The 14,323-nt window shown below is 46.4% G+C and overlaps 6 protein-coding genes across 6 annotated transcripts; 4 read left to right on the top strand and 2 right to left on the bottom strand.

Moving 5' to 3' along the window:
• Positions 1 to 410: 410 nt before the first annotated feature.
• On the top strand, positions 411 to 1,457 carry GL218_07322 (putative heme-binding peroxidase; the record flags this gene model as incomplete). Its single annotated transcript, XM_033584071.1, has 1 exon — positions 411 to 1,457. The coding sequence occupies one exon, from the start codon at positions 411 to 413 to the stop codon at positions 1,455 to 1,457; it is 1,047 nt and encodes a 348-aa protein (XP_033432451.1).
• Positions 1,458 to 1,766: 309 nt separating this feature from the next.
• GL218_07321 (E3 SUMO-protein ligase nse2) lies at positions 1,767 to 3,049 on the bottom strand (the record flags this gene model as incomplete). The annotated part of the gene is made up of 2 exons (XM_033584070.1): positions 1,767 to 2,024; positions 2,090 to 3,049. 2 exons carry the CDS (start codon positions 3,047 to 3,049, stop codon positions 1,767 to 1,769), a joined length of 1,218 nt encoding a protein of 405 aa, XP_033432450.1.
• A 590-nt stretch (positions 3,050 to 3,639) lies between these two features.
• Positions 3,640 to 4,749, bottom strand: GL218_07320 (uncharacterized protein; the record flags this gene model as incomplete). The annotated part of the gene is made up of 1 exon (XM_033584069.1): positions 3,640 to 4,749. The coding sequence occupies one exon, from the start codon at positions 4,747 to 4,749 to the stop codon at positions 3,640 to 3,642; it is 1,110 nt and encodes a 369-aa protein (XP_033432449.1).
• A 3,914-nt stretch (positions 4,750 to 8,663) lies between these two features.
• GL218_07319 (putative copper resistance protein crd2 protein) lies at positions 8,664 to 9,070 on the top strand (the record flags this gene model as incomplete). Its single annotated transcript, XM_033584068.1, has 2 exons — positions 8,664 to 8,733; positions 8,802 to 9,070. The coding sequence occupies 2 exons, from the start codon at positions 8,664 to 8,666 to the stop codon at positions 9,068 to 9,070; spliced, it is 339 nt and encodes a 112-aa protein (XP_033432698.1).
• Positions 9,071 to 10,457: 1,387 nt separating this feature from the next.
• On the top strand, positions 10,458 to 12,609 carry GL218_07318 (Protein pim1; the record flags this gene model as incomplete). The annotated part of the gene is made up of 2 exons (XM_033584067.1): positions 10,458 to 12,303; positions 12,362 to 12,609. The coding sequence occupies 2 exons, from the start codon at positions 10,458 to 10,460 to the stop codon at positions 12,607 to 12,609; spliced, it is 2,094 nt and encodes a 697-aa protein (XP_033432699.1).
• A 948-nt stretch (positions 12,610 to 13,557) lies between these two features.
• Positions 13,558 to 14,014, top strand: GL218_07317 (uncharacterized protein; the record flags this gene model as incomplete). The annotated part of the gene is made up of 2 exons (XM_033584066.1): positions 13,558 to 13,673; positions 13,735 to 14,014. 2 exons carry the CDS (start codon positions 13,558 to 13,560, stop codon positions 14,012 to 14,014), a joined length of 396 nt encoding a protein of 131 aa, XP_033432696.1.
• Between the last annotated feature and the right edge of the window lie 309 nt (positions 14,015 to 14,323).

Raw genomic sequence — 14,323 nt, 5'->3', positions numbered from 1 at the left:
AAGGGTGTGAACCAGACTCCACTTACAATAAACACCAGCGCGTCAGATAAACCGGAACCACTTATAAGAGACCAATATATACATTTTTAATATCGATGACACGAAGGGAGAAGTGGATCACTGACGATAACACCAGCAGTTAACTCAATAAGTCTAACGCAATTCGGCCATAGCGGCGATTCGCCGAGCTTCGGGTTGTTGAGTTCGAGGTCGTTATGCTCATGCTAGTCAGATATGGCTTCATCTAGTTTTTCTCCGGTTTTCTCATTGTGAGTCCTATGTACAAACCAACACTGTTTGGTTCCAACGTCTATCTAGTTCAATCGTAAACAAGTCATTCTATAAGGGATTTATATATACCTACCTTATAATAGAGATAACTACACTTAAGACTATCAGCTCGACTAGACATGGCGCAGGATAACAATAACCAGCAGCCCACGACGGCACAACTCGACGAGGTTAAAGCAGCCGTGCGCCAACTCCTGCACCAGCCCGATTACGACGACGGATCCGCAGGCCCGGTCCTTGTGCGACTTGCCTGGCACGCATCAGGCACATACTGCGCAAAGACCAACACGGGGGGTTCGAACGGCGCCGGGATGCGCTACGAGAAAGAAGGCGGCGACCCAGCTAACGCCGGCCTCCAGCACGCACGCGCATTCCTCGAGCCCCTCAAGGCCAAATTCCCATGGATTACATACGCAGACCTCTGGACGCTCGCCGCCATCGTGGCGATCAAAGAGATGGGCGGGCCGGAAATCCCCTGGCAAGGCGGCCGCACCGACTTCGCCGACGACAGCAAGATCCCGCCGCGGGGCCGGCTCCCCGACGGCGCGCAGGGCGCCGAGCACCTGCGCTTTATCTTCCACCGGATGGGCTTTACCGACCAAGAGATCGTCGCGCTGTCCGGCGCGCATAACCTCGGCCGGTGCCACGGCGACCGCTCGGGGTTCGAGGGCAAGTGGGTCAACAACCCGACACGTTTCTCGAACCAGTACTATAAGCTGCTGCTTGCCAACGACTGGAAGAAGACGACGCTGCCGAGCGGGGTCACGCAGTTTGTGTACATCGAGGAGGACGACGAGAGCGCCGCGACGGAGGATGGCGAGAAGACGAAGGAGGAGGGTCTGATGATGTTGCCGACGGATATAGCGCTGTTGTCGGACCCGGCGTTTCGCCCGTGGGTTGAGAAGTACGCGGCGGATAAGGACTTGTTCTTCGAGCACTTCGCTGCCGTGTTTGCTAAGTTGCTCGAGCTGGGCATCAAGCGGGATGCCAGCGGCAAGGTCATCAACGAGGAGAATGCTGAGGAGGGGTATAAGAGCGCGCCGAAGAAGAGCGATACGGCTACGGCGCCGGGAGATCAGAGTTCGGGCCAGGTTGGCCATGAGGCGCGTCCGTTGAAGGAGGATAATGAGAAGGCTCGTAAGAGGAGGGAGGGCGCGAAGTTATAGAATAGAGAGATCAAGGGCTTTTACAGGCTGGATAGATGTGACGTATGCCGTCAGAGCTGTACAGATGGATATGTATAGATTAGAGCACAAATTGGCGCCTACATAGAGGCAGACTGGTCACATGTGTTTAGAAAGAAATCATAGAATAGATCATAATATCATAATTCACCAACGATGAGGATCCCGTTCGTTTTGGTCTTAGCTTAAGCTATCTCAGGCGTCAGAACTACAATCCCGTCTTAATAAAACCCCCATTATCCCACCAAATGGAGGATACCTCACAAGGGAGTTATACTTCTTATTCATCCTCTACTGTATTAGGTCATCGATTAATTGTTGTCCTCTGCCCCGACCTTCTCGTTCCGATTTGACGTTGTGTCCAGGAGTTGCATTCATATGCGAATCGCCCTCATCGTCGACATCCTGTTCACCCTCACCCTCACCCTCGCCTCCATCTTCATCCTCGTCATCGTCATCATCAACCATACTCGCGCGCTGCGAGGCCAATTGTCGCTTAATCTTGCGCAACATGACCGGATCGGGATGGAAATCAGATATTGTTACTTCCTATAATCAAGTTAGCTCCGTTCGTAGTGTTGAGAATGTATTCGCGAGAGTATATATATACATACCTTATTACAGCCTGTCTGTGGACATCGTGCTCGCCCACGTTGGGTTTGGAGAAACTGGATAATTGAGTCTTTCTCGAACGTGTGCTTGCACTTTATGCTCGTATACGGATCCTTCATGACTACCATGGACAGGGGACAGTGGATGTCAAGGTGCTCCTCGGCAACAATCAGATCCTCGTCTTCACTCGCCTCGTCCTCTCCTCCGTTCTGCGAAAACCATTTAGATGCATCTGGTAACGGTTTATTGCCTCTCCCGTAAATGGCGTCATGCCAGATGCGTTTAAAGGCGATGTAATCGTTGTTTGTACCGTATTTCTCATAGGGAGTCTTCGACGCGTATTCCTCGGCCGCCCCCTCCTTAGCTCGCTGTAGTAATACAATCGGGCTAGTTATATCAACATCTGCCATCTCGTCGTCCTCGTCGTCGCCTCGGCGTCTTTGTCTTCGGGCCCCATTCGTAGCTTCAGCCTCGACCTTCTGCGCCGTCTTCCGTAGCCCCAGATTACTATCCTCGAGCTCTATCTTCAAGTCGATAACGCTCTGGACGGCGAGGTTACATTCGTTTGTCAACGTGGGTACGTCATTCTTCAGCGCCAACACGGCTTTCTCCTCAGCCCTCTCCCGATCATTCTTTTCCTCGCGACCGGCTCGCTTTTCTTGGAGGTTCTTGAGACTCTCCTTCCTCTCTTCATATTTGTCGTTGATATCCCGCACGCTGGCGCTCAGAAGCACTATGCTCTTGTTTAGTTGTTCCTCGTACTTCCGCGTATCCTTGTTCGTCGACAATTGGGTTAAGGCGCGTATAGCTTCGGCACTGAGGGGGCATGCGAGGGGCTCATAATCCGGCAGCTCGACAGGACCGTTGTCTTGTTGGATACGAGAGGATGATTGTATGCTCGGTCGGCCTCTATTACGCTCGGCGCCGGATTGTAGCCGGCGGCTACTAGATAGGAGGGGCATGTCTACTTTCGTAGAGAAATGTTGACGAATTAGAAATGAGTGATGTATGGTGATTACCTCAAATAAATGTAAATGAACATAACGATAAACTTTCAATATACGCGTCGAGTCGCGTGTAATCCGAAAAGTGCATTTAGATAAGATAAGATGCTTAAAGTAGTGCTATTGAGTGTAAAAACGTCACTGTGGGGTTCTACCTAGAGGTAGCTCTGCTTTAGCAGTGCTTAGTACAGTGCTTAGTAGTGGCCCCTAGCAGCAGATGGATGCACTTACAGGTGCACTTAGCAGATGTTCAGCTTCAACTTCGTAATCAAAATGTCATTAACCATTCGGAAGTTGATTGTACAAGCCCATTCCATTCTGTCATCCCAGAGGTATCAAATTCTCTTCCCCTTCCCCTACCCATTTCGTAAAACCAAATGACCAGCCCACCATATAAAACCGCTATTTAGTTAAAATCAGATCTTCCTATACACCATTTTATCATCACCCGTTATCTTCGGACCTCCGTGACCCAGGCCTGTATCATTACAAAGTGATGTATATAAAAAATAAACCCCGACGAAGTATTAAATAAAACCGGCTTTCATCTAGTCGCCGTAGTCACTCTCACTTTCGTTTCCGTCGTTCCCCGTCATCTTACCATGGACTGCGTATAACGCTTTAATCCATGTGTCAAGCATCATATTCAACGATCGTTGCTGGTCTTCGTCTAGCCGCATATCCGAAATCTTATCTCGTAACCTCTCGTAAGCTTCTATCATGACCCATACTTGTAATGAGGAGGTTTCCGCATTTGGTCGAAACGCCGACCCTCGAGCAGCCGAGGAAAGCTCTTGGCCGAGTAGGTCAACACAGATCTGCAGGCTAGGGCTCCCAGGTGTTCCTCGTCTTCGCGGCGGGATTGCCGGTACTTGATGACGAATCTCTCGAGGCGATGGTAGTTCGGGTGTAAATGAAGGTTTAAAGGAGACCGAATCCACCTCGGAAGCCACCAGCGTCCCATCATCAGAGCGAGGAGATGTCCTCACAAGCAGTGCATCGGGAAAGTCATGGGTGATATCTTCTCGTACGGCTTGATTGTCTAAGCTGGCACGGTAAGACTCTCCCAGGCGCAACGGTTCAACTTGGTTCGTGTCGTTCAATATCGCGCAACTCGACTGCAGTAAGGCCCTATAGGATTCCGCGATCTCCTCTACGCCCGAAACCCTGTGAGTCTCCGTTTGCTCTCTTCTCGAACGGCCTTCTAATTGCCCTATGTGATGGACGGGTGTCTTCGCATATCTTCTCGTTACGGACGAGGCTGAAGGAGGGATGGCGCATGAGGCCCTCCTATCAAGATGTCTTCCCGGTTTCGTGTCATCAATGGCGAGATGTGCAAATTCAGGAATGACTTGCATAGAGTGTCGCAGCGACTTCTCGATAGGTTGTACAGATGGTTGACCACGGCAGAGAGATCCGCTCTTACGGAGCTGCTCGAGCCATTTACCATCATCGCGACCAGGTGTTGATAGAGCCACTTTGTTGTCTGCGTTGGTGATAGTGGCACCCGGCTTCTTGGCGTCGTTGTGGTCGTTAGGCTTGTACCAACGCTGAGGGGCGCCGATCTTCTGGAGCTTCCTCCGCAATTTCTTACCAGGGCCTTCCGACCTGGCGGGAGTAGGCTCTACGATCACCGTGGATCCCCTGTGCCAATTCATTGTGAATTGTGAATGGAAGATTGATTACATTACTAGGAAGAGAATTTCGATAGAAGCGCACGGCGGGAAACGCAGTGCTATATGACAATACGAAGATAAAGATGGTGTTGTTTTTAGCGACTTTCTATTGCCTACCTAGAGTTACATTTACCCAGCAGGAGTTTTTTTAGGGCGATGACGTTGGCGTATCGTGGGATGTCAGAGGATAGTCTCTGTGTCTACGAACCCACCCACCGTACTTTTCTAGTCCAAGCCAATACGAAAACCGGATTTGCATAGCCCCTAGACACCAAGTAGCATTGGTGGATTGGCTGACCTGCATATGCAATCGTGACGGCCTTGTCCAAATGCAACCCGTCGAATTGATGAGCCTTGAGAACTATCGAATAGGTATACATACCTAGGTAGGTATTTGTTTCCAGAGCCGGATAAGATCGGTCATCTATGTACATACATTAGGTACATGCACTTGAGTGTAGGGCATTGGTATTGGCATTGGCGGTTATCAATATGTATGTATCTGCCTATGTCTGATCTAAGACCAGTCGGCTGGGTTTACCAGATTAATCAAGTTATCAAGTTAATCAATCATATTTATGGGGGCTGAAAGATATACCTACCCTTATGATCCTCCCGCATCGTATGTGTGCAACATACTTATGGTATGTCTTTTGGGTCTTGGTGTGGCAAATGGTCCAATCGTTCGATAGCAGGTCAGCGTGGTTTACAGGGATTATGCAGGGTATTACTATGCGGTGAGACTATTTACTACTATGTAATACGAGTTGGTGGGTTGGTCGAGACTATTCGCTCTTTTCCTTCCCTTAGCTGGTGTTGGGTGAGCACAGAAACGCCAAAAAGGCAGAAATTTTGCACAGCTCGCAACCCCAGGCTGCATCTTGATAATTTTATCCGTTCCATTTATATTAATGACTTTCTTTAGGGTCACACTGCTTTGTTTCTTACCGAAAACGCCCGCGATTAGATTCTAAAGAATATTCTTATTATTAGAAACGGCGTATAGAAAATCTACGACACCGCTATTCCTTCCCATGCACGTCTTTGGTACTGACTGTATGTATGTCTTTGATTATATGCGAACCTCATCCTGTCGATAAGATAGATCTATAGCCTTGTGGCGTCCATAATCCCTTCTTAGCCCCCAATCACACCACTTGGAGATGAGTGTCTCTAATAGATTCGGATCCGGAGGCCATTAGGAAAATGAGGGGACCTGTCACGGACTCACGGACTTATTCTAGCAAATTCGGGCACCTATAGAATCACTGCATAGGTATGTACAACATTACTGGCTCATTTTTCTGTGATATTTAGCTAATTACAGCACGTTCTTACAAAACTTTGAATTACTGTACTCTCATTAGTTATCATCAGATCTATCATCATAGCGTTTAACTCTAGTTTCAATCATTTGACTATTCATCCCTACCTTGAAGTTAATTAACCGCTGTATCCCACGATACAGATCCTCTCTTTAGCGATGATAATGAACTACCTAATAAGTGGGATTCGTCGGGGGCGATCCGAGATTAGCGCCTAAGTTCCACCAACACCCAGTCATTGCTCGTGCTAATCTAGCAAAATGAAGCGGAGATAACCAATTATTATAGTCACTTGAAGTATCTCGTTTGAGGAGAAGAACCCCTCACATATCACCTATCAACCACAGCGTAAGCGCTTTCTCGCAGCAGAACTATGGTGTAACCAAATATGAATATACGCAACCTACGAATTATGAGCACTGAATTTCACGTACGTAAACTGACTAAGCTAAAAGCGATGATTGATGCATAGAGATGAATAGAAAAGTTCGTGTAAATTCAAGCTAAGCATCTTCAGCTCCGATTAGTACTAATGCCCGCATTCCTTTCGGGAAACCCTTTTGGGGAATTCGAGTTCCTTGGTATCAGTCGCTGCCTCGCTTCTGCCCCCAAAGACGGTGTCTCTAGAATACTCATAATGTCACACTTATATAACGAAATAGAGCTAGTATAGGTACCTAGGTATTTCATATGCATCAATGGTTTCCTAACCCTTCGCATATGAGGATCTAATGATACTTTGGTCCTAGTTATTATAATTGAAACATTGTTCAATAGGCGCAGCATGCCTTCGAATCGAGTTGACTCAAATCCTAACGAGGCTTGCTTGCAAGCTTGTACTACCTGCTATATATGATAGTAATTATACTTGTTATTCGGCTTGGCCCCCTATTCTTGGTCTATTACTTTCACTTTCGAACAATTTTCCTTGTATAGCATATCTATCTGTCTACTCAGTTAGCTGATGCTTCAATCCAGGTTTATCATAATCAAGGCATAGCAATAGTGCTACAAGACAGATAGAAACTTCATAGACATTCGAATATAATTAAATTCTCTAGGCCTAGTTTTCGAAGATATACATTACTATGTCACTGGTTCTTATTACATGAATTTATTCTAAAGTATCCTGATCTAGACATTAGGAAATATGCAAATAGTATGTGATATTCCGGAGCAAGGGAATCAGCTGGTTATATTGCACACCGAGGTTTATATTTACGAGCTTGCGCTCATCCGCAACGCTAAATTAATGTATAGGATCGGTTGTGGACGATGGATTTACATGATTCATTCTTCCACTTACATTTACTTTTAGACCTGATACTGTACTGATGTACCACATGAGTCAAATTTAAGACGTGGACTTTTTTCTTAGTTGATATTCAATAATATTACTACTTGTTGTATCACCACTAGTGTCAAGATTCTACATGAGAAATCTGGAATAATAGATGGCTTTGGTATATCCAAGGTACCAGTTACTAGTTTCCGTAACTTGGTTCTAGAGCTCCCTATGGAACTGCCAAGTTGTTTCCGTGTTTGTTAGGGCTACCTCATGACAGCTATTGAATAAAACAAGTGACGAATGAAATATTATGAATCAGTAGAAGTAAGTTCGCGCTAGGCATTACTGGCAAGGTGGACTGCTTGAAGTAACTTAGGAGTAGATAGTGGTACGGCCTGCGAACTTGTCTTCTAGTGGTTTCATTTCAACACCTAAATAGGTCGGCCAAAGTATTCTTTTATGAGGAAAATCAATGAGTAGGTAGGTACCTATACATAAACAAAAAGAGCTTAGTTGGTGTGTTTTATGTAACTAACCTGATATCATACCAACTGTTCCTGATGACATGTAAATTACAAACACATTATAATCAACAAACACGATAACCTTAGCACTTCAAAATGCCTAATAACGTGACTATGAGGGGGTTTAGATGTTAAAAACTTACCAAGGTACTTAGTACATAGAGGTATTTTTATTTATTTCTCGATGAAAGTCTAAGTAGGGGGCGAAAAGTGAAAGATATTTATCCCATTAGCAAACAGAACCAGAGCAAACCTAACAGATGACCAATAATAGAGAGTGTAATTCATGAGTTGGTAATGTAGAGTGCGACTAGATGGTGGAATCAGACCATCCAAGCATCACCAACTGACGAGGTTTGGAAAATTCAGCCTCATTAGAGTCAGCCTCCGGTCTAGATCTCCCCTGAGCACGGGCAACTAGGCGAACTAGAACCTAGGGAAAGTAATCACAAAGGCTGTCATTGGTTGATAGTGTTACTCCGAAGAAGTGTTGACCAATCAGAGTAAATATGATTACCTATCCCTCCAACGAAGTTCGCCTAGTGATGTCAGTGGCAGTCTTATATTGATAGCAATTGTTAACGACAAAGATAACATCAACTACGTATATAAGACCTACTTACCTGCCATAGTTTTCAAATAATAGACACAGCTTTTTCAGCACAAATCATCTAAGAACACTTAGTCACATTTAATCATCTACATATTCATAACCATACTTCCAACACTTACCTCGTCTACATCACATATTCCGTTACAATGGCAACCGAGGTTTTGAAGGCAACACCTACCTGCTGCGGCAAGAACGCTGGGGGCGAGTGTGTCTGTGGTGAGTTCGAAAGCTACCCCATAGAGTACGAACCGAAGTAGAAAGTGAACTAACATATCGGTTCGCAGCTAAGCAGGCTACCTGTTCCTGCGGTCAGAAATCCGCCCTCGAATGCACGTGCGAGAAGGCATCGCTCGAGAATACTCTAAGTGGCGCCCGATGCTCGTGCCGAGCTCGCCCTGCCGGTCAATGTACTTGCGAGAATGCGTCCAATGAGAACAGTCCCGTTGCTGGTAGCACTTGCGCATGTGGTGCTCGCCCTGCTAGCTCCTGTACTTGCGAACGCGCTACTTCGGGTTCAAACCCAAACGAAATCGACTTTACTACGAAGAAATAACTTGTTATACGAGGCTGAAAAATACCATAGGGGATCGGATTTCAAGGCGGCGCTACTGGTTGCAAATCATGATAACGGTATGGTGGTGGCATATACTGCTATGTGAAGAACTTCGATAGGATATCGTCGCTGGAGTTTTGGAGTTAGGTCGCTGGTAATAGGAATATAATCATCTTTCGTGATTCAATCTAAGGCTTGTGAGATCCACCTTGCCATTTCTACAAGCGACTCTATGATGCGGGATCGGCGACAGAAATATTTAGATTTGTGGATGCAAGAGACTATGTTGTGGAGGCTTGAAGTTATGATTGGATGTAGTTTCTGCGATTAACTGTAAGAAAAAAAAATAATAATGCCTTTGTATACCGGTTCGAACTTGAAATACATTGAAATGAGAGATACGTATATCCATATATTTAGTTGATTTTCGCATGTAGGTCGAAATGATTGGCTCCTTTTTTTTTTTTTTTTTTTTTTAATTTTTTTTTTTTTTTTTTTTTTTTTTTTTTTAATATTTTTATTTATTTTTGTCTTAGTTTGTAAAGTAGGTACATGATGAAAATTGATTGGCATGTACATACTACATAAGGGTAAAAGTGATTTCCCTGCTCCTTCCCCTTATCATTATTTTTCTGCCGGACAAATCTTTAGACTACAAGGATTACAGAAGCCTAGGTACCCGGGCGGTGAGGAAGCTACTTGATTGCACTTGCCTTGGACTTTCCTGAACCATAATTTGATTGGGTTTGGAGCTTCCAGCTGTATGTACCTTCCAAGCCACTAAAAGCTATTGTGGGTCCGGAACGCGACTTCCAACTGTTTTGGTGAATACACAGTTACATCAGTTTGCTGCATGCGGCCTTGGGCAGTTGAGCACAGCTTTTTCACCTAAAAATTTCCACCACCGCGTTTTTCTTTCTATCTCACCACATTCATCACCGAAAACATTCACCCTTCTTTACTTCGAGCACTTCTTTTCCAATTGTTCTCCAATCTAACAAAGAAGAGATACTATTTTTCGGTCATTGACTATCACTCTAACCCTGGTCCTCGTGTTTTGTGACATTCCAAAATTTCACCAGGACCACCACGTCTTGTCTGACTTGTCAGCAAGACGCGATAGTTGCGTTACTTGCGCACCATCATCAGCAAGCTCTCAGACCATTCACACGCCTCATACGCCTCACTAGCATTTCACTCCACACCTTATTCAATACTTTATTCACACTTGACATCATACCTTACACTATTTAGCATCGCGCACCTCTTGACGACAGTGTCCTTAGAAGTCGCGCATAGAGACTGCTAATCGTTTACTCTCCTCTTACTATCGTACTATTACTATTTTCCGCGCTAGTATCTACGCGACTCGCAGACGCGACACACAATGCCTCCGAGAAGACTCGCTTCGGCGCCATCGGGCACCAAACCGTTGAGCAAAAGGTCTTCTGCGACTAGGGGAGCGCCTACTAAGGGCAAAAATGGTCGCGGTGCGGTAAAGCAAAATATCCACAACAAAAGCGATGATGGCGAAAAAGATGAGGCTCAAGAGCGAGAACAAGAGCAGGAACAGGAACAGATTGAAGATAAGGAGAAAGAGCAGGATGTAAATGAAGAGCAAGAGCAGGGCGACGATGATCAGGACGAGGTGAAGGAAAAGACGAAGAAGCAGACTGAACCTACTCGACGTGCACCAAAGAGGGCTACTGGTCGCGTCACCCGTATTACTAAACCCGCTGCAGCCGCTGCGGCTCCGGCTCAAAAACGAATTGCTTCGGCAGCACAGAGTGGTTCTGGAAAGACCAACGCGACTGCAAAGGCTCGTCTTAGACAACTTAACCTTGATAGCGAGGCTACTCGCCAACGCGACCAATCTGCCTCCACGTCGAGTGGATCGCGCGCTTCTAAGCGCAAGAGGGATGAAGTCGAGGACGAAGATGAAGACCAAGATGAGGACGAAGAGCCTGAGGAAGCGCCCAAGCAAAAGAAGCCTCGCGGTAATCGAGCTGCACCCAAGAAGATCAGAAAGCTCAAAGCCGAAGAACCCAAGCCAGTACCTAACCTGATCACCGAAAGCGCCCCTAAGGCCGCCCCCAAGACCGCCCCCAAGAAGGTCGCGCCGCGCCCGCGTACGAGAGGGCCTGGTGCAAGAGGTGTACCTTTTAATGAGGTGCCTACTAAACAGTTAGACGTTTTTGTCTTTGGCGAAGGATCATCGGGCGAACTTGGCCTCGGTAGTAAGAAATATGAAGGGAAAAAACCCATCGACGTAAGGCGACCTCGAATTAACCACAACCTCAAGGGCGTTGTCGCTATAGCATGTGGGGGTATGCACTGTGTTGCCCTGACCCATGATCAGACTATCCTCACATGGGGTGTCAACGATGACAAAGCGCTCGGTCGCGATACTTTCTGGGAAGGCGGTACTCGCGACGTTGACGACGAGGATGACTCAGATGATGACGATGACGACACCGGCGTTAACCCTAGAGAAAGCACCCCTGGACAAGTTGATCTCAGTGTGCTACCTGAAGGCACCAAAATTGCCCAGGTTGCGGCTAGCGACTCTGCCTCTTTCATCCTCACAGACGATGGTTGGGTCTACGGCTGGGGTACTTTTAGAGGTTCTGATGGTATCATCGGATTCAGCGAACACACGCGAATCCAAGAAACACCTGCGCTCATCCCTGGATTGAAGAACATCACTAGATTAGCTTGTGGTTCGAATCACGTTTTGGCTTTGGACTTGTCCGGCAAAGTGTTCACCTGGGGTAGTGGAGGCCAATTCCAGCTTGGCAGGAAGCTGATCTCTCGTCTCGCAGGTCCGGGTGTTGGACTTACTCCGCAGCCATGTGGCAAATTCACTAAGAAACATCGTGCCATCAACGTGGGCGCTGGTTCGTATCACAGTTTTTACATCGACAGTGATGATCAGGTATGGGCTTGGGGCCTGAACAACTACGCACAGACCGGCCTCAGGGAACATACCGGTGAAGATGATGCCATGGTTCTCCAGCCTCAAGTTGTTACATCACTTGAAAACCATAAGATCAGCCAGGTCGTGGGCGGAGAACACCATTCGGTTGCTTGTACGAGTGAAGGAGAGCTGCTCACCTGGGGCCGTGTGGATGGCCACCAAGTCGGACAGCCGACCAGTCTATTCAACGAGGAAAATACTGTTTTCGATGATAACAAGAAACCCCGAATTCTCTTGGAGCCTACCGCCGTGAATGGTATGTTTTTCCCTATGTTTTATGTCTAACAATCGGTGTGTTCTAATAAGCATTATAGGAATTAAAGCTACCTTTGTCGCTACTGGTACAGATACCAGTTTCACTCTAGATGAGGAAGGCAAGGTTTACTCGTGGGGTTTCTCTGCGAATTATCAAACTGGCCAAGGAACTACCGATGACATTGAAGTTCCGACCGCGATCGACAACACCGCCATTCGTGATAGACGAATTGTATGGGCCGGTGCTGGCGGTCAGTACTCGGTTATCGCGGCCGAAGCTGAGGACAATGTACCTAACGGTCAATGAGGGTTATTTCAAGTTAGATCAGATAACGACATGGTGTTTAGGAGCGATGGCATATGAGGATGAGATGCTGCATTAGTATATATCCTTCGCATCTTATATTCATTGGACTCGAGATGGTTCGGGTCTGGTTTGAGGTTTTGGCTGGTTGCTAGGCATGGCTATAATTCATGAGGATTCATCAGGATGATGCACATAGCAGCGGACATATGAGCAGTTAGGCAGGCTTGTTACTATCAGGCTACGAAAAAAAGGGCTCATTACATTTCTTGTACTTATGAACAATAGCAGTGTCGGGGCCTCTACGACTCTTGTACAATATCGATCGTGCCTCGGACAATGATTAGAATAGGGAATCTGACTTGTGATTCTGATAGGGAATTAGATGAAGGAAAGCTCCTTGCACTTTGAAATATAATACACAACTTCGCGGTTGTGACGGCTTTCGAATCTTGAAGGGAATACCCAAATTACACTTAGTAGGATACTGTGAGGTAGAGGGTAGTAGTTACTGTGATCTTGCATTGGAGCGAAATACCGGAGCTCCGAAATGAACTCAGGTATAGGCAGCTTCCAATTACCTAGGGACCTATGTAGGTTGCGTAGCTTACTCTTCTAAAAATAGCGGTTATAACTGTAGCTTCGACTTTTTTGGTGCCATCTTGCTCTGTAACATGCGTGCTATTCTCTGGTAGTAGTTGGATTGATGATTAATAGGTAAGACAATGACGTTACACATGTAAGCATAGGTAGGATAGTGATGCATCATGCATATGTAGTAGGTAGGTGTATGTATATAAGTCATCATATCGATATATCACTTTTGATATAAACGTACTAGCAAGAGTAATTGCTTTTCATTTTTATTATTCATGTCCTAAAAATCGGCGGGCAGGTAGTTTTGCCTTTTTATTTATTTTACCTCTACAGTACACATACATAGCAATTAGTATGTTAGGCCGGCTACTGCTAACTATCGATGCCCTCGGCATGTGCTTTGGCACCATTGCGGCCGATTGCCTTAATGAGACACACATGTTTAATCCACGGTGGCGGCCGCATGCTAAGTAAGTCTAACGTGACCATGATAGCTAAGATGTTGTCTACCTGTCTAACCTGTGTAACTAGATTCCATAACGCTCAGACGGTCTTTCTCGCCATAATTTTGTCCGGGCTGACGCTCTACTATACATGGCGACGAGCAAAGACGCCTGAGCTGCGCCGCGAATTCATCTTCATCAGCGCCATCACGGGGTCTATCTATTGGATCGCGGGACTCCTCAGCATCTTGCCTCCCGGTACCATGGGCGTTGACCCCGAGTTTGGCGGCCCGGGCTTCCCCCAGAGCAAGGTGTTCGTTGCCTTTATGGCCACTGGTCTGCTTGGTGCTTGGATGGAGTATATCTGAGGCTTGTTTGGTGTCATTTAGGGGAGAAAAAGGACTGAGGCGCTTTGGGCAGATTGGCGTGGATGAGGTCAGGGGCTGTGGCGGTGGAATGTAGTACAGAGATGATGAGGAGATTTCTATACCCCGCCGTTCTGTTTGATAAAGTGAAGCGAACATACTCAACTCTATTCAATACCGTTATCATACCCTTCGTTCAATCAGAATTCTAGTTCCCGGAGGTATCGAAGATACAACATAAGATACTTGAATCTATTAACTAAGTATTATCTCATCCAACATTAATATGTTTATAAGCTGGTATATAACAGT

The sequence above is a fragment of the Daldinia childiae genome (assembly GCF_008694065.1).
Source record: "Daldinia childiae strain JS-1345 chromosome Unknown Scaffold9, whole genome shotgun sequence".
Classification (NCBI taxonomy): domain Eukaryota; kingdom Fungi; phylum Ascomycota; class Sordariomycetes; order Xylariales; family Hypoxylaceae; genus Daldinia; species Daldinia childiae.
The sequence above is the reverse complement of the archived record's forward strand: the minus strand, read 5'-3'. Positions and strand labels throughout refer to the sequence as shown.